We start from the raw sequence: 20,000 nt of genomic DNA, 5'->3' as shown, positions 1-20,000 counted from the left end.
GGAAGTGAGACAGGCGTCCCAGGCGCTGGGTGGAGGGTGGAAGTGAGACAGGCGTCCCACACACAGGCGCTGGGTGGAGGCTGGAAGTGAGACAGGCGTCCCAGGCGCTGGGTGGAGGATGGAAGTGAGACAGGCCTCCCACACCCAGGCGCTGGGTGGAGGATGGAAGTGAGACAGGCGTCCCAGGCGCTGGGTGGAGGGTGGAAGTGAGACAGGCGTCCCACACCCAGGCGCTGGGTGGAGGATGGAAGTGAGACAGGCGTCCCACACCCAGGTGCTGGGTGGAGGCTGGAAGTGAGACAGGCGTCCCACACCCAGGCGCTGGGTGGAGGCTGGAAGTGAGACAGGCCTCCCACACACAGGCGCTGGGTGGAGGATGGAAGTGAGACAGGCGTCCCACACCCAGGCGCTGGGTGGAGGGTGGAAGTGAGAGAGGTCCCACACCCAGGCTGGGTGGAGGCTGGAAGTGAGACAGGGCCTCCCACACCCAGGCGCTGGGTGGAGGGATGGAAGTGAGACGGGGGCGTCCCAGGCGCTGGGTGGAGGGTGGAAGTGAGACAGGCGTCCCACACCCAGGCGCTGGGTGGAGGATGGAAGTGAGACAGGCGTCCCAGGCGCTGGGTGGAGGGTGGAAGTGAGACAGGCGTCCCACACCCAGGCGCTGGGTGGAGGATGGAAGTGAGACAGGCGTCCCACACCCAGGCGCTGGGTGGAGGATGGAAGTGAGACAGGCGTCCCACACCCAGGCGCTGGGTGGAGGGTGGAAGTGAGACAGGCGTCCCAGGCGCTGGGTGGAGGGTGGAAGTGAGACAGGCGTCCCAGGCGCTGGGTGGAGGGTGGAAGTGAGACAGGCGTCCCACACACAGGCGCTGGGTGGAGGATGGAAGTGAGACAGGCGTCCCACACCCAGGCGCTGGGTGGAGGATGGAAGTGAGACAGGCGTCCCAGGCGCTGGGTGGAGGATGGAAGTGAGACAGGCGTCCCACACACAGGCGCTGGGTGGAGGATGGAAGTGAGACAGGCGTCCCACACCCAGGCGCTGGGTGGAGGATGGAAGTGAGACAGGCGTCCCACACCCAGGCGCTGGGTGGAGGCTGGAAGTGAGACAGGCCTCCCACACCCAGGCGCTGGGTGGAGGATGGAAGTGAGACAGGCGTCCCAGGCGCTGGGTGGAGGGTGGAAGTGAGACAGGCGTCCCACACCCAGGCGCTGGGTGGAGGGTGGAAGTGAGACAGGCGTCCCACACCCAGGCGCTGGGTGGAGGATGGAAGTGAGACAGGCGTCCCACACCCAGGCGCTGGGTGGAGGGATGAAGTGAGACAGGAGGCCCCACACCGAAGCTGGGTGGAGGGTGGAAGTGAGACAGGGCGCCCCAGGCGCTGGGTGGAGGGGGGGAAGTGAGACAGGCGTCCCAGGTGCTGGGTGGAGGGGTGGAAGTGAGACAGGCGTCCCAGGTGCTGGGTGGAGGGTGGAAGTGAGACAGGCGTCCCAGGTGCTGGGTGGAGGGTGGAAGTGAGACAGGCGTCCCAGGTGCTGGGTGGGAGGGTGGAATGAGACAGGCGTCCCAGGCGCTGGGTGGAGGGGTGGAGTGAGGACGGGCGTCCCAGGCGCTGGGTGGGAGGGTGGAAGTGAGACGGGCGTCCCAGGCGCTGGGTGGAGGGTGGAAGTGAGACGGGCGTCCCAGGTGCTGGGTGGAGGGTGGAAGTGAGAGGCAAGTCCCACACCCAGGCGCTGGGTGGAGGGTGGAAGTGAGACAGGCGTCCCAGGCGCTGGGTGGAGGGTGGAAGTGAGACAGGCGTCCCAGGTGCTGGGTGGAGGGTGGAAGTGAGACAGGCGTCCCAGGTGCTGGGTGGAGGGTGGAAGTGAGACAGGCGTCCCAGGTGCTGGGTGGAGGGTGGAAGTGAGACAGGCGTCCCAGGCGCTGGGTGGAGGGTGGAAGTGAGACAGGCGTCCCAGGCGCTGGGTGGAGGGTGGAAGTGAGACGGGCGTCCCAGGCGCTGGGTGGAGGGTGGAAGTGAGACGGGCGTCCCAGGCGCTGGGTGGAGGGTGGAAGTGAGACGGGCGTCCCAGGTGCTGGGTGGAAGGGTGGAAGTGAGACAGGGCGTCCCAGGCGCTGGGTGGAGGGGTGGAAGTGAGACGGGCGTCCCAGGGCTGGGTGGAGGGTGGAAGTGAGACGGGCGCCCAGGCGGGTGGAGGGGTGGGAGACGGGCGTCCCAGGCGCTGGGTGGAGGGTGGAAGTGAGACGGGCGTCCCAGGCGCTGGGTGGAGGGTGGAAGTGAGACAGGCGTCCCAGGCGCTGGGTGGAGGGTGGAAGTGAGACAGGCGTCCCAGGCGCTGGGTGGAGGGTGGAAGTGAGACAGGCGTCCCAGGCGCTGGGTGGAGGGTGGAAGGGCACTTAAACACACCATCAGGGGTTCAACCCAGAGACTTTATGAGGTCTAGCAGCCATTTCTGGGTTATTTTAATTTACAGTTTCCTGCTGGAAACACTGGGACATGATTGGTTCACAGGCTCGGTCACTCTGTTGTTTTGGTGTTGTTGTTGTCATTTAATTGTTGTTGCTGTTTGGGGACTTGTTAACTGGTTTATAAGTGTTTGCAGTTCAAAACCCAATAAAAACATTTGAATAATAAGATGTATAACAGATGTATGTGTGTGTGTGTGTATATGTGTGTGTGTGTGTGTGTGTGTGTGTGTGTATGTGTGTGTGTGTGTGTGTGTGTGTCTCTCTCTCTAATGTGTGTTGTGCTGTGTGTTCCAGACGCAGACAGGCCAAGCTGCAGAAGGAACTGGCCGACGCAGCCAAAGAGCCTCTACCTATCGACCCGTCAGTACCTATTATTATCTCACCTGTCTGTCTGTCTGTCTGTCTGTCTGTCTGTCTGTGACCTTAATCGCTGCCCCAGCCCGCTGGATGTCTGTGGTGTAACAGTGAATCTGTCTGTCTGCAGAGACGATGACATCGAGGTTTTGGCGGAGGACGGAGGGAAAGGAGGTGGCGGTGGTGGTGAGACGTCTCCCAACAGACCGCTGAGCAGAACTCCCAGGTCAGACCTGGACCAGGACCAGGGCTAGTCCTGGTCCAGCCACCCTTAGGGCTGGGCACCGACCATATGCCTCTGAAGTATCCAGTAATGAAAAATGCCTCTTGACACACACACACACACACACACACACACACACACACACACACACACACACACACACACACACACACACACACACACATACACAGAGACACACACACACACACACACACACACACACACACACACACACACACACACACACACACACACACACACACACATAGGCCAAAGTTTGGACACACCTTCTCATTCAATGAGTTTCTTTATTTTCATGACTATTTACATTGTAGATTCTCACTGAAGGCATCAAAACTATGAATGAACACATATGGAATTATGTACTTAACCAAAAAGTGTGAAATAACTGAAAACATTTTTATTTTTTTATTTTTATCTTTATCATTATGTCTTATATTTTAGATTTCTTCAAGCAGCCAAGTAGCCCCCCCTTTGTTTTTGATAACTCTGCAAACCCTTGGTGTTCTCTCAATGAGCTTCATGAGGTAGTCACCTGAAATGGTTTTACCTTCACAGGTGTGCTTTGTCAGGGGTTCATTAGTGGAAGTTTTTCCCTTATTAATAAAAAGCAAAGGGTGGCTACTGAAGAATCTAAAATATAAGACATGTTTTCAGTTATTTCACACTTTTTGTTAAGTACATAATTCCATATGTGTTCATTCATAGTTTTGATGCCTTCAGTGAGAATCTACAATGTAAATAGTCAAGTGGAAAATAAAAGGAAACACATTGAATGAGAAGGTGTGTCCAAACTCCTGTCTGTGTATTTTGTGTGTGTGTGTGTGTGTGTGTGTGTATGTGAGGTTTAATAGATGAGTTGTTATATAGTTAAATGTATGATGTGTGTTGATATAAGTGTGTGTTGATGTGTGTGTGTGTGTGCTATAACGTAGTGTTGATGTGTGTGTGAGTGCTATAACGTAGTGTTGATGTGTGTGTGCTATAACGTAGTGTTGATGTGTGTGTGCAGTAAGAAGAACTCTCAGCCTCCTCCGGCCGGTCTGCTGGACTCCATCTCCAACATATTTGGGTACGTAGATCTGAGACCCTCTATCCACGTTTCTAATGGGTCTCTGCTGAGACTCTGTTCTCATTAACACCTGTCTGTCTCTCTAACTGTCTCTCTGTCTGCCTGTCTCTCTCTGTCTCTCTGTCTGCCTGTCTCTCTGTCAATCTCTAATTGTGTGTCTGTCCTGTCTGTCTTTCACCGTCTGTCTACCTGTGTCTCTCTTTAACTGTCTGTCTGTCTCGCTCTCTCTACTCCCTCTACCTGTCTGTCCTTTCTCCCTTGACGTGACACCTTCTATGTACCCACCCCCCCCCCCCCCCCTCTCCCCCCCCCGTCTCTCCTCTATCTGTCACCTTTTTGTCTCTCTCTCTGTCTACCTGTCTGTCTGTCTGCACCCCCCCCCCCCCCCCCCCCCCCCCCCCCCCCCCCCCCCCCCCCCCCTCCCCCCCCCCCCTCCCCTCTCTCCCTCTCTGAGTGTCTGAGTGTGTTGATCCTGGACTGGTCTCAGCTCCCTGCAGGTGAAAGTGTGTGTGTGTGTGTGTGTGTGTGTGTGTGTGTGTGTGTGTGTGTGTGTGTGTGTGTGTGTGTGTGTGTGTGTGTGTGTGTGTGTGTGTGTGTGTGTGTGTGTGTGTGTGTGTGTTCACTCTGTCAGCTTTCTCATCCACACGTCACTCGCTCCCTTTCATTCTGAATGAAAACCAGATTTCTCTGAGAGGAAACTGATGTGATTGGCTGAGAGGAAACTGATGTGATTGGCTGTCAGCAGAGAAACAGACATGTGACGTGTTGATGGCTGAGCCGTCAGTGAAAACAGTTTGTAGTAGAGATGTTCTGACACCGATACCAGAATCTGAAAAGCCTCCCATTCTGCCTAAAATGCTCCTATCGGTGAGTACCGATCAGAGACCACATAATGTAGCCCTGAAGAAAATCTCCTTTTAAAGGAGATTATTTCAGTTATGACTCGCTGTCAAACTGGATAATTAAAGGAAGTTCTGTGGCATTCATTTTTTGTCAATGTTTCACAAAGATAGAAATCATATCCCATCCATACAGGGGTAGTAGTAAGAGCTCTAACATAATAACGTCCATACAGAGATAGTAGTAAGAGCTTTAACATAATAACATCCATACAGAGATAGTAGTAAGAGCTTTAACATAATAACATCCATACAGAGATAGTAGTAAGAGCTTTAACATAATAACATCCATACAGAGATAGTAGTAAGAGCTTTAACATAATAACATCCATACAGGGGTAGTAGTAAGAGCTTTAACATAATAACATCCATACAGAGATAGTAGTAAGAGCTTTAACATAATAACATCCATACAGAGATAGTAGTAAGAGCTTTAACATAATAACATCCATACAGAGATAGTAGTAAGAGCTTTAACATAATAACATCCATACAGAGATAGTAGTAAGAGCTTTAACATAATAACATCCATACAGAGATAGTAGTAAGAGCTTTAACATAATAACATCCATACAGAGATAGTAGTAAGAGCTTTAACATAATAACATCCATACAGAGATAGTAGTAAGAGCTTTAACATAATAACATCCATACAGGGGTAGTAGTAAGAGCTTTAACATAATAACATCCATACAGAGATAGTAGTAAGAGCTTTAACATAATAACATCCATACAGGGATAGTAGTAAGAGCTTTAACATAATAACATCCATACAGAGATAGTAGTAAGAGCTCTAACATAATAACATCCATACAGAGTAGTAGTAAGAGCTTTAACATAATAACCCATGCATACAGATAGTAGTAAGAGCTTTAATACAAAACAACATACAGGGTGAAGAGCTTAATATAATAATATCCATACAGAGATAGTAGTAGAGCTTAACATAATAACATACATGGTAGAAAGGAAGAAACAAAAAAAAAAAAAAAGAGAAGAGGGAACAAAAAAAAAAAAAAAAAGGGGAGGAGAAGAGCAAAAAAAAAAAAAGAAGAGAAGAGCAACAAAAAAAAAAGGGAGAGAAGAGCAACAAAAACAAACAAAAAGAGAAAGAAAAAAAAAAGAATAGTGGAAGGAAGTAACATGTAACATCCATACAGGAGTAAGAGTGTAATATTTAATGTAACATCCATACAGGAGGAGTAGTAAGAGCTTTAACATAATAACATACCTATACAGAGATAGTAGTAAAGGAGCTTTTAACATCATAACATCCATACATGGTAGAGGTGGAAAGAGCTTAACATAATAACATCCATACAGAGATAAAAAAAAAAAAAAAAAAAAAAAAAGAGTAGTGACATATAACATACATACATACAAGAAGAGTTAACATAATAAACATCATACAGAGATAGTAGAGACATATAATAACATCCATGGTAGTAGAAAAAAAAAAAAAAATAAGAATAGTGATAATATAATAACACATATAGTAGAAAAAAAAAAAAAAAAAAAAAAAAAAAAAAAAAAAAAAAAAAAAAAAAAAAAAAAAAAAAAAAAAAATAGTAGTAAGAGCTTTAACATAATAATAACATCACATACAGAGTAGTAGTAAGAGCTTTAACATAATAACATCCATACAGATAGAGTAAGAGCTTATTATCACATAATATCACACAAGGGAGTAGGAAGAACAAGATATAAACATACAAGAAGGAGATAACATAATAACAAAAAAAAAAAAAAAAAAAAAAAATACAAGAAAGTAGTAAGAGACTATAATAAATAATCCATACAGGGTAGTAGTAAGAGCTTAAACAAACAAAGAAATATAAAATTAATAAGGAATGAACATCAAAAGAAGAAAGTAGTAAGAGCTAAATGAATAACATCCATAAGAGAAGAGCCTACATAACAACATCCATACAGAGAGGGTAGTAGAAAGAGCAATAACATCCATACCAGGAAGAGTAGAATAACAACATAACATACACATACAGGAGATAGTAGTAAGAGCTTTAACATAATAACATCCATACAAGATAGTAGTAAGAGCTCTAACAAAATAACATCCATACAGAGATAGTAAAAAAAAAAAAAAAAAAAAAAAAAAAAAAAAAAAAAAAAAAAAAAAAAAAAAAAAAGTAGTAAGAGCTTAACATAATAACATCCATAAAGATAGGATAAGTAGTAAGAGCAGCTTTATAAAAACGTAATAAGATGTATTTATCACAAGCTGGTTGGATCGGTACGCAGGTTCAGGGGTATCTGGAACATCTCTGGAGTTAAACGACAAAAAACATAGGGCGTGATTTTGTGAGGACTGATCAGTGTTTCCCCCATTGAGAGTTACCGGGTAAGTGTAGGGATGGGATGACTGGGTCAGTATAAAGAGAATGCGGACAGTGGGGTAACGACCAGACTGTGACAGGGGTAACAACCGGACTGTGACAGGGTCAAACAGACTGTGACAGGGGAAATAACAGGAAGGTGAGGGGAATGTGATGCTTGGACCTTGACAAAAAGAGCCAGACCTGACAAGGAGCCAGACCTAGGACAGCAGACCGCAAGACAACCAACTCAAACACCAACCTCAACAGCCAGACCAAACAACAAGACTGGGAAATGGACTGTGACAGGGAACAAGACAGAGAGAAAAAGCAAAAAAGAAAAAACAATGTGACAGGGGAACACAGACTGTGACAGGGGTAACAGGAAGGACTGTGACAGGGGAAAAAGACGGAAGGGGAACGCCGCGGAAGAAGGGAAAGGGAAAGGACAGGACGATGACAGGGAACGACAGTGAGGGGGGTAAGGAAGGACAACTGTGACTGGAACGGAATGTAACAGGGGAAGTGGACAGACTGTGACAGGGTAACAACCGACTGGTGACAGGGGAACAAAAGGACTGTGACAGGGGGGAACCGGATCAGACATGGGTGACAGCTGACTGTGACATGGGAGGCGACTGTGACAGAGGGACAAACGGATTGACGGGGAGGACGGAAGGGGATGGAAGGATGGACATGGTAAACCAGAGGAACAGGGGTGACAACCAGATGTAAAAAAAAAGATCAGACTGTGACGGGGTGAACGGATGTGACAGGGTCATGGACAGGAAGGGTGAAAGGCATAAAAAACGGTAACAACCAGACTGTGACAGTAGAAAAAAAACGACAGAAGGTAACAGACTGGAAGAATGGTAACAGGGGTGAACAGGGGGAGAAAATAGGGTAACAAAGGCAGGACTGTGACAGGGGTAACAGGGACGGGACGTGACAGGGGGTGAACCAGACGGTCCGACAGGGGAAGGAAGGGAACAAACGGACTGTGACGGGGGGAAAGCACCGGACTGTGAAGGAAGCACCAGAAGGAAATGGACAGGGAAAACTAGACAGGGGTAATGGAAAGACTGTGAATGGAACAGGAAAAGACTGTGACAGGGGTAATGGAAAGCAGACTGGAAATGGACGGGAGGAACAGGACAGGGGGACTGTGACATGGAGTGGACACCAGACCAGAGTGAGACTGACAGGGGTAACAGCCGGACTGTGACATGGGTGACAACCAGACTGTGACAGGGTGACCAACCGGACTGTGACAGGGGTAACAACCAGACTGTGACAGGGGTAACAACCAGGGAGCGTTCACAGCCGTGTGGCTGCGGTGGATCTTGGGTTTTATTAGTACAGTTAATCCCACGGCGGACTGTAAAAAATACACCGTTGATTGGAAAAACTATTTTATTTGGATTTTATCTACCTGGGTGGGTCTCAAGTAGAACCTATGTGTGGGAAACCCTGTGTTGTTGTTCCTGTGTACAGTCCCTAACCCGATCCTGTTGGTCCTCCCAGTCTCTGTTATGTCGTGTTAGAATCACCCGTAGCAGTACGACACACACTGACTGTAGCAACAAGGACCTAATATACTAGAGGTCTTTTCATCGCCTTTTAAACACTAGAAACCAAGGCAACCAAAAAGCCAACCAAATAGCATCCAAAAAGGGCAACCAACGATTATCATGTCTTCGATTCAATATCACGATGCGTCAAATAAGTGTTTCTATTAAAGCCATGTAGGATATTTAATCCATGTTTCTATTAATGCCATGTAGGATATTTAATTCGTAGCTTTTCAAGCTTCAAAAACCAAACATTCTGCAGTGCTCTAATACTAAATAACTTGGATACATAAACCTATACAGCACTGAGCACATGGGACTTCCTGAATGTGCAAGAAATCCCAGAATATGTAAACCGAAATGTTGTCAGGCCTACATTACATTATAAACAGAAATAATGGATTATGAGCTGGTCGATTATTGATGCAGCAACGTCCATGTCCACGATTCGATGCATCGATTATTTGATTAATTTCAACACCTCTAGTAGGAACAAGAGACTGTAGGAACTCTGGGTACTGGAGACATTCATCTGCATGTAGGGAACAGAACATCTTTAGACTTTCTCTCAGGTTACCAGCTAACAGTAGCAGTTCAGGGTTTCCCCCAGACACCTTGTTTAGCCCGGTGTAGGGCTGGGCGATATGGAGAAAATAAGATATCACGATATTCTTGACCAAATACCTCAATATCGATATTGCGGCAATATTCTAGGTTTGATAATTGGTGCTTTAACAAAATATCTTCACACTTAGATTTTAGATCAATAATCATCAGTAATGTGGACATAATGTCTAAATGGGGAAAGGCAAATAATAAAAAAAGCATAGTATAGAAAAGTACATCACTTTACTGTAATGCAGCCTTTAAAACCAGTAAAAGACCACTTATGTCATATCACGATATCACAATATCCAAAATCTAAGACTATATTTGGTCTCATATCACGATATCGATAGAATATCGATATATTGCCCAGAGAGTATATAGTATATAATACATGAGAGAGTATATAGTATATAATACATGAAGAGTTCAGGTCTGTTTTTAATGAACACTCATCTTCCTCTGCAGGCGTCGCCCTGGAAACGCTTTCAACACGTCTCCTGAAAACACAGAAGCTCCTTCAGGAGTGTGTGCCGAGGTTCGAGTCCCGTCCACGGCGCTGCACGTCTTCGTAAGTAACCTGAATGTGTTAAAGGGATATGCCACTGTTTGTTTATCACGGTCTCAGTGCACATTTCACCTATCTACAGCTAGGGGAGACCGTGATAAGCCCTATTTCACCTATCTACAGCTAGGGGAGACCGTGATAAGACCTATTTCACCTATCTACAGCTAGGGTAGACCGTGATAAGACCTATTTCACCTATCTACAGCTAGGGTAGACCGTGATAAGCCCTATTTCACCTATCTACAGCTAGGGGAGACCGTGATAAGCCCTATTTCACCTATCTACAGCTAGGGGAGACCGTGATGAGCCCTATTTCACCTATCTACAGCTAGGGGAGACCGTGATAAGCCCTATTTCACCTATCTACAGCTAGGGGAGACCGTGATGAGCCCTATTTCACCTATCTACAGCTAGGGGAGACCGTGATAAGCCCTATTTCACCTATCTACAGCTAGGGGAGACCGTGATAAGCCCTATTTCACCTATCTACAGCTAGGGGAGACCGTGATAAGCCCTATTTCACCTATCTACAGCTAGGGGAGACCGTGATAAGACCTATTTCAACAAACGGTGGCGTATCCCTTTTAAAGTGATGGTTCGGAGTAATTTACCCTAGGGTCCTTTGCACCACGACCTCGAGCCAAACACCCCCCCCAGAAGCTTTTTTCACCTGGGTCTAACATTGGGCGAGTTAGCGTAGAGTAGCGTTAGCCGCTGAATAGCTTAGCGCGGGGCTAATGGACCCACGTTTGTATCTCTTAAATGACTAATAATGCCCGAAATGATTTATCGAGGTCGTGGTGCAAAGGACCCTAGGGTAAATTACTCCGAACCATCACTTTAAGCAAATAAAAGTTAGATTTAATATATAATATAAAAACAGAGGTTTGGAAACGGTGCTGCCAGCGTTTTGGTTTGAGAAGTTTGGAAACTTACGTCAGTCAGTCTTGCAGTCCTCTTGGTACGTCCCATAGTGTCACCTGATTGGTCGGTGATGAGCAGTAAAAGGTCTGATTACCCAGAATCCTCTCCTGTGGTCCTCTGGCTCCCAGCAGCCCAGGCTCTGTTTTCCCATCATGCTCTAGTGGTGCAGTGGTGGTCCCAGCAGCTGCTGACAGACACAGGAAGTGACATCACAGCGTGAGTCTGCACAGAGAGCCTGCAGGCTCAGTGTGATGATGACTCACTTCCAACAGAACCAATCAGAACGGAGCGTGAGGCCGAAGGGAGAGGAGGGACATGATCTCAAGTTTTCAACCTGAGACCAAAACAGGAAGAGAAACACAAACACACCTTTTATTCAGAGTTCAACCTGACTGTTAACGTCTGTCTGTCTGTCTGTCTGTCTGTCTGTCTGTGTTCAGGATGCCCATGACGGCGAGGTGAACGCCGTGCGGTTCAGCCCCGGCTCTCGTCTCCTAGCAACAGGAGGGATGGACCGGAGGGTTAAGCTGTGGGAGGTCGTGGCCGGTGAGTTCATAAGAAAAGTATTATCAAACAAAACAAGACTAGCACGCCCCTGTTTCATTCTCTGTGTTCAGTAAGAACCAACAGGCTTTAAACTTGTTTCATTCCCTGTGTTCAGTATGAACCAACAGGCTTTAAACTTGTTTCATTCCCTGTGTTCAGTATGAACCAACAGGCTTTAAACTTGTTTCATTCCCTGTGTTCAGTATGAACCAACAGGCTTTTAACTTGTTTCATTCCCTGTGTTCAGTATGAACCAACAGGCTTTAAACTTGTTTCATTCTCTGTGTTCAGTAAGAACCAACAGGCTTTAAACTTGTTTCATTCCCTGTGTTCAGTATGAACCAACAGGCTTTAAACTTGTTTCATTCCCTGTGTTCAGTATGAACCAACAGGCTTTAAACTTGTTTCATTCCCTGTGTTCAGTATGAACCAACAGGCTTTTAACTGGTTTCATTCTCTGTGTTCAGTAAGAACCAACAGGCTTTTAACTGGTTTCATTCTCTGTGTTCAGTAAGAACCAACAGGCTTTTAACTTGTTTCATTCCCTGTGTTCAGTAAGAACCAACAGGCTTTTAACTGGTTTCATTCCCTGTGTTCAGTAAGAACCAACAGGCTTTACACTTGTTTCATTCCCTGTGTTCAGTAAGAACCAACAGGCTTTTAACTTGTTTCATTCCCTGTGTTCAGTAGGAACCAACAGGCTTTTAACTGGTTTCATTCCCTGTGTTCAGTAGGAACCAACAGGCTTTACACTTGTTTCATTCCCTGTGTTCAGTAAGAACCAACAGGCTTTTAACTTGTTTCATTCCCTTTGTTCACTAGGAACCAACAGGCTTTAAACTGGTTTCATTCCCTGTGTTCACTAGGAACCAACAGGCTTTTAACGGGTTTCATTCCCTGTGTTCAGTAGGAACCAACAGGCTTTTAACTGGTTTCATTCCCTGTGTTCAGTAAAACCAACAGGCTTTCGGGTTCACCTGTGTTCTAGGAACCAACAGGCTTTTAACGGGTTTCATTCCCTGTGTTCAATAGGAACCAACAGGCTTTTAACTGGTTTCATTCCCTGTGTTCAGTAGGAACCAACAGGCTTTTAACTTGTTTCATTCCCTGTGTTCAGTAAGAACCAACAGGCTTTAAACTGGTTTCATTCCCTGTGTTCAGTAGGAACCAACAGGCTTTTAACGGGTTTCATTCCCTGTGTTCAGTAGGAACCAACAGGCTTTTAACGGGTTTCATTCCCTGTGTTCAGTAGGAACCAACAGGCTTTTAACGGGTTTCATTCCCTGTGTTCAGTAGGAACCAACAGGCTTTTAACTGGTTTCATTCCCTGTGTTCAGTAGGAACCAACAGGCTTTACACTTGTTTCATTCCCTGTGTTCAATAGGAACCAACAGGCTTTACACTTGTTTCATTCCCTGTGTTCAATAGGAACCAACAGGCTTTACACTTGTTTCATTCCCTGTGTTCAGTAGGAACCAACAGGCTTTACACTTGTTTCATTCCCTGTGTTCACTAGGAACCAACAGGCTTTTAACTGGTTTCATTCCCTGTGTTCAGTAGGAACCAACAGGCTTTTAACTGGTTTCATTCCCTGTGTTCAGGTCGCTGTGAGCCGAAAGGAGCTCTGACCGGCAGCAACGCTGGAATCACCAGCATTGAGTTTGACAGCGCTGTAAGGGTTTTTAATGTTTAATTTTTGGTGTTTTATTATATTGTCATGCTTTGTTATTTCACCTCCCGCTTGGTCAGAAAGTGTAAAAGATATCATGGTATCGGTAATAAACTCTGACGGCTCTGAACGGTCAGCTTTGGTTTGACACAAAGACAACATGTTTCACACTTGTGTGTTTTTGGCATTTCATCAGCAACAACTAACTGTTATTTTGGATCAATCTGCAGATTCTTTTCATGATTAACACTTTAGTCTATGAAATGTTAAAAAAATAACTTCCGAACGTACTAAACTGAACAGACTCCAGGGTTTTCCTGCCATTATAAGGTTTAGGTGCTGAATGACTTTGTCTTTTCTCAGATCTAATGACTATAATATATAATTCTTTATGTTTAACTTTTGTTTTTAAGCTTTCTGAGGGTTTATGTATTATCTGCTCTAGTTTCTCCAAATGTTTTAGACACAGATATGGAGATAACAGTCCAAAATGATGTTCTCACAAAGAGACACATAATGTGTCAGGGAAATAGCTTTTTTTTAAACGTAAACCGTAATATTTTGTAGAGGAAAGACGCAGAACCCCCCGCCAGATACACACAGCTAGGTCTACCACAAAGCTCGGGAAACACTCACCTCAAACAAGTCTAAAGACCATTCTTCGTTGATTTAAACAGTTAAGCCGTACGATGGCGCAAAAACTCTGGTACCTGCTTTTCTGATAAATGTTGTGTTCAGGGACCTGTTGACTTGACCGTTGTGTTGTGTTCAGGGCTCGTACCTGCTCGCGGCCTCCAATGACTTCGCCAGTCGGATCTGGACCGTAGACGACTACAGGCTGAGGGTGAGTCCTTACAGCTCTCATCTCACTTTCACTTGACTGTCACACGTTCTTTCTACTACCACTTAATAACAGAACTAGGGTTTAATAACTACTACTTAATAACAGAACTAGGGTTTAATAACTACTACTTAATAACAGAACTAGGGTTTAATAACTACTACTTAATAACAGAACTAGGGTTTAATAACTACTACTTAATAACAGAACTAGGGTTTAATAACTACTACTTAATAACAGAACTAGGGTTTAATAACTACTACTTAATAACAGAACTAGGGTTTAATAACTACTACTTAATAACAGAACTAGGGTTTAATAACTACTTAATAACAGAACTAGGGTTTAATAACTACAGGGCTCGAGAGTGCGACCAATTTGTAAGGGTGCGACTAAGATTTTTCCTAGGTCGCACCGGTGCACCTAACGTCCTCGCATCCGCTGCCTCTCCACTAACGGAGCGATGTTGTTTATATCGATATGGTTTAATGTTGCGTTACATGACCCATTCCTTCTGGAAAGCCGTGCCTGTGTTTGGATTTGGATCTCTCCTCCGTGCAGCCCCCCCCCATTCACTCACACACCGGCCGGCTCACCTGCAACATGGAGAGACACAGCGCCGCTGGTCCAAACTCCCGACATTTGTCTACAGTTTTAATAGTTATAACCCAGCTGTATATTGTTAAGTATGAGAGGGAAACCTGTATTGGTACCAGTGTTTCCGCTGGTAACTCTGTTACTGCGGCCGCCACGGCGAAAAACACATTATTAAACTAACTTCAGTTGGTTGAGTAATAGACGGAGCATGCTGGATCATAGTTCATAAAAATGCAGCGCAGTGACGATACAGACATTTCATAGCCGACACAAGACTGGTGTAACGCCGCTAATGAGTCAGCCGTCACTCTCTGAGTAGCCTAGCACACGTTCAGTCCATCGTACTCCCCGTCTTTCGGTCGTTTTTTTTTTTTTTTTTAAGATTTCGGCCTTTATTTTGATAGGAAAGCTGAAGACATGAAAGGGGGAGAGAGGGGGGATGACATGTACAGACATGAAAATCACTCCCCTTTCGGCAAAATTCGCCGTTTCGAAACCAAAATAGGTGACCTACGTGAATCGTGTAGATTTGATGAGAAAATGTTTAAGGGGAGAGGGGGTGTAAGTACTCGGGCCTGGTGCCGTATGACTATTTTAGAAAAATAAATAAATTAAAAAGTCCACATGGGACTTGTTTTAATGCGCTGGATTTAACCATACTGTCTATAGCTTTGACCAATCATCGAACTTCCACCAACCAATGAAACGAGTTCCACCAACCTTCTGCAGCGCATGTTCAAGGAAGACGCCGGCAGCGGTAAGACGGGGCTTGCTAGTCATTAGATGCTAGTCATTAGATGCTAGTCATTAGATGCTGGTCACAAAGCTTCGGTCCGTGCACTCTGTAATACGAGTACGTTACCGGCAACGACCGCTACCGTTAAGACTGCGACTGTTCCTTTACTGACCGACCGTGATACAAACAATACGAGTGTGCACGTTCATAGCGGATCATGATTTGTAAAACTATCTGAAGCCCAAACTGCCTTGATAAAGCTGTCTGTTTGGAATCAGCATGGCAGGTATTTAAACATAACGGCCTTGTCCCAGAGTTTAGACGTCTAGCTATATGAAAAGATAAACAATGCCACGTTTTTAATAAATTTAAATAAAGCAGCTAATATCAACATGGACAAAATCATGAATGTACTAATTTGCTTTTTTGATGATGACCTGGCCAAAGTAGTAAATTTTAGTTTTCACAATGATTCATTGTAGGATTATGATATTATTGCAATATGTAAATCCACATTGACTCTTAATTTAATATATGGTTGGAAGAAGTACAAATGTATCCAAAACTTTTTAGTCTTTAAAAATTATGACTTTTATTATTGTGTAATATCAGAAGGACTTTAACTGTTTTGCCAGTCAAATTAACTTTAATGAGTGCATATTGAAATATTACACTGTTGGTTGGCAAAAAATGCATCTCAAAATGCATCAGATTGATGCTTTAAAATATGGAATATTTAAAATTTTCTTCTGGGGGGGCATGCCCCCGGACCACCCTAGAAGGGTAATATCCTTCTCACCTTTTTCACCCCTGACCGGTTTTCATGCCTGTCATATAGGAAAGGGCTGCAGGTCGGAGTCAAACCTCTATATTTACCAACTGAGCTATCCGGGCGTCCTCTCTCTCTTTTAATCAGTCTGTTATTGTTGTTGAAAGCTTATGAAGGAGCTTTCTCAGGCTTTTTATTTTAGATAACTTTCATTTACATGTGTTGCAGCTGTATATTTTCAAACTGGTAAAGAAAACCCTGTCTTTGCATTTTATTTTAATCACAATCTGTTTTAATAAAAGACCTTGTGAAAAGTGGCTTTGACTTAAAACTGAACATTTAGCCCACTTTGTAAAAAAATACAGAGCTATATATCGTGTATCGCCATTCAGCGTTACGGCGATGCAAGGAAAAATTTGGGTGCACCTAAATTTTGTGCTGGTGCACCTAAATAAAAAAAGTTAAGCGCACCAGTGCAACCAAGGCAAAAAGTTAGTGTGGAGCCCTGAACTACTACTTAATAACAGAACTAGGGCTTAACTACTACTTAATAACAGAACTAGGGCTTAATATCTACTACTTAACTACCACTTAATATCAGAGCTAAGGCTCGGTATCACCAATGATTTCCCCAATTACTCCATTTCTGATTGGCTATCAGGTCAGGTTCCAACAGCTGTTTATCTTAGCGTTTAACCCAAGGGTCCAAAACGTTGAATAAAGACTTTTTATTTATTTTTATTTTTTTTCTCTCAAAAGAAATATTCCAGCTATTTTCTAGTAAAGTTATTCTTAGATCTTATCTTATCGCTGGCTAAACCTCTTCAGGGGAAACCAAACATTCCTCTATGAGTTAGTTAGTTAGTTAGTTAGTTAGTTAGTTAGTTAGTTAGTTAGTTAACCTAACCCTAAGCAGGAAGAATCATGAATAATAACTGTTCTGCCATCTTGTGGTCTGTGATGTAAAGTAAAAGGTCTGAAGCTCGGCCCCCCCTCTGTTGGCCATCTTGGCTCCCAGCAGCCCCAGCTTTGTTTTCCCATCATGCTCTAGTGGTGCAGTGGTGGTCCCAGCAGCTGCTGACAGAGACAGGAAGTGACATCACAGTGTGAGTCTGTACAGAGAGCCTGCAGGCTCAGTGTGATGAAGACTCACTTCCAACAGAACCAATCAGGACGGAGCGTGTGGCCCAGGGGGCGGGGCCTGAGTACTGATCTCACTCTCCTGCTGAGACCACAAAGAGAAAAACTTTACCAGACTTATATACTTATATATCTTTATTTTAAAATAATAAAACACACAAGAAGTCTGTTTTCAACATCTAAACTTAACTATCAGTTAGAAATGGATATCATTGTGCAAAGACTTTCACCCGCTGATATAAAAATTTAATCTTGATGCTGTTTTTAGATGTCCGAGGACGTACTCTAAAAAATATAAATATTTTAGAAAAAAGGTGGAATATTTAGATTATAAAGCGTTTTTTAAACTGTCTTTTTGGGCTCAGTCAAAATAAAGTTTGACAGCAGAGAAAATATTTGGAATATTTTGAGTTACAAACGTTAAGGCAGCCTTTTTGGGCTTGACATCTCTGTACATTACATTGTGTGTGTGTGTGTGTGTGTGTGTGTGTGTGTGTGTGTGTGTGTGTGTGTGTGTGTGTGTGTGTGTGTGTGTGTGTGTGTGTGTGTGTGTGTGTTTTCAGCATACGTTGACAGGTCACAGTGGGAAGGTGCTGTCCGCTCGCTTCCTATTGGACAACGCTCGAATCGTCTCCGGGAGCTACGACCGAACACTCAAACTCTGGGACCTGCGCAGCAAAGTCTGTACGTGATTGGACAGTTAGTTCTGGGTTGACAGAGCAGCTGTGTGTGTGTGTGTGTGTGTGTGTGTGTGTGTGTGTGTGTGTGTGTGTGTGTGTGTGTGTGTGTGTGTGTGAGTTTGACCTGTTGTGCGTCTCTCTCACCTGTGCAGGTATGAAGACAGTGTTTGCCGGCTCCAGCTGTAATGACATTGTGTGCACGGAGCAGTGTGTGATGAGTGGACACTTTGATAAGAAAGTTCGGTTCTGGGACATCAGGTACGTTTATGAACCGTTGTCTCGGTGTAACCAGAGCTTGGCTGTGTACACACATACTGTCTGATACTAGGAACTCAATGTGGAGCTGCCTAACCAGCCAGAACCCAGCCAGCCAATGAGAACCTACAGCTGAAAAATGATGTGACAGTTCAGCTGCACATAGTCAAGTCTATAAGTCGACTAATCACTGTGTCTGTCTGTCTGTCTGTCTGTCTGTGTGTGTGTGGTGTATATATGTGTGTGTGTCAGGGCTGAGACCATAGTCCAGGAGCTGGAGCTGCAGGGCAGGGTGACCTCTCTGGACCTGAACCACGACCGGACCGAACTGCTCAGCTGCTCCAGAGACGACCTGCTCAAGATCATAGACCTGAGAACCAACGCTGTCAGACACACCTTCAGGTAGGAGAGACAGGCTAGAGAGACAGACTGGTTAGAGAGTCAGACAGGCAGACACAAAGACAGAGACAGGTTAGAAAGACAGACAGACAGGCAGACACACTTCAACCTGGACTTCCACTGTTACGCCGATGACACACAGATCTACCTCAGCACCAAATCTCCCCCCACAATCCTCCCCTCTCCCACAGCTATTAAAACCTGGATGCAACACAACTTCCTCAAACTCAACAGTGATACAACAGAATTCCTCCTCATCGGCTCCAAATCCACACTCAGCAAAACCACTAACCCCCCCCCACTCTCACCATCGACGGCACCATTGTCTCCCCATCTCCCCAGGCCCGTAACCTTGTTGTGATCTTTGATTCCACCCTCTCCCTTGAGCCTCACATCCGTCAAGTCATTAAAACCTCCTTCTTTCACCTCCGCAACATCGCCAAAATCAGACCCTCTCTCACACCCCCCGCTGCTGAAAGACTCATTCACGCCTTCATCTCCTCCCGACTGGACTACTGCAACTCACTTCTCCTCGGCATCAGCTCTACCAACATCAACCGACTCCAACTGGTCCAGAACTCAGCCGCCCGCCTCATTACCTGCTCCAAATCCTGGCACCACATCACTCCAGTCCTAAAACAACTCCACTGGCTTACCATTTCCCACCGGATCACCTACAAAATCCTGGTCCTCACCTCCAAAGCCCTCCACCATCTGGCCCCCTCATACCTCACTGACCTCCTCTCCCCTACCAACCCTCACGGCCCCTCAGATCCACCTCAGCCGGTCTCCTCTCCCCCTACCAACCCTCACGGTCCCTCAGATCCACCTCAGCCGGTCTCCTCTCCCCCTACCCACCCTCATGGTCCCTCAGATCCACCTCAGCCGGTCTCCTCTCCCCCTACCAACCCTCACGGTCCCTCAGATCCACCTCAGCCGGTCTCCTCTCCCCCTACCAACCCTCACGGTCCCTCAGATCCACCTCAGCCGGTCTCCTCTCCCCCTACCAACCCTCACGGTCCCTCAGATCCACCTCAGCCGGTCTCCTCTCCCCCTACCAACCCTCACGGCCCCTCAGATCCACCTCAGCCGGTCTCCTCTCCCCCTACCAACCCTCACGGCCCCTCAGATCCACCTCAGCTGGTCTCCTCTCCCCCTACTAACCCTCATGGTCCCTCAGATCCACCTCAGCCGGTCTCCTCTCCCCCTACCAACCCTCACGGTCCCTCAGATCCACCTCAGCCGGTCTCCTCTCCCCCTACCAACCCTCACGGTCCCTCAGATCCACCTCAGCCGGGTCTCCTCTCCCCTACCACCCTCATGGTCCCTC

General features: G+C 45.9%; 1 protein-coding gene and 2 non-coding genes across 4 annotated transcripts in view; all 3 read left to right on the top strand.

Annotated features, from left to right (window-relative positions):
* The window catches only part of atg16l1 (ATG16 autophagy related 16-like 1 (S. cerevisiae)), a 30,557-nt gene that overhangs the window by 8,306 nt on the left and 2,251 nt on the right, over positions 1–20,000 (top strand). The window contains exons 8-18 of one of the 2 annotated variants that reach the window (XM_039776975.1): positions 2,762–2,827; positions 2,952–3,047; positions 4,078–4,137; positions 4,590–4,634; positions 10,015–10,117; positions 11,479–11,584; positions 13,186–13,256; positions 14,026–14,097; positions 17,900–18,020; positions 18,169–18,274; positions 18,524–18,673. In XM_039776975.1, the coding sequence (XP_039632909.1) occupies positions 2,762–2,827; positions 2,952–3,047; positions 4,078–4,137; positions 4,590–4,634; positions 10,015–10,117; positions 11,479–11,584; positions 13,186–13,256; positions 14,026–14,097; positions 17,900–18,020; positions 18,169–18,274; positions 18,524–18,673 (996 nt within the window). The remainder of the gene's footprint in view (positions 1–2,761; positions 2,828–2,951; positions 3,048–4,077; positions 4,138–4,589; positions 4,635–10,014; positions 10,118–11,478; positions 11,585–13,185; positions 13,257–14,025; positions 14,098–17,899; positions 18,021–18,168; positions 18,275–18,523; positions 18,674–20,000) is intronic. The other variant, XM_039776983.1, reaches the window with a different exon arrangement.
* On the top strand, positions 11,101–11,380 carry LOC120554461. The gene has a single exon (XR_005638457.1).
* LOC120554466 lies at positions 17,149–17,429 on the top strand. Its single transcript, XR_005638459.1, has one exon.

Source organism: Perca fluviatilis, chromosome 2, assembly GCF_010015445.1.
Source record: "Perca fluviatilis chromosome 2, GENO_Pfluv_1.0, whole genome shotgun sequence".
In the NCBI taxonomy this organism is placed as follows: Eukaryota; Metazoa; Chordata; class Actinopteri; order Perciformes; family Percidae; genus Perca; species Perca fluviatilis.
The sequence above is the reverse complement of the archived record's forward strand: the minus strand, read 5'-3'. Positions and strand labels throughout refer to the sequence as shown.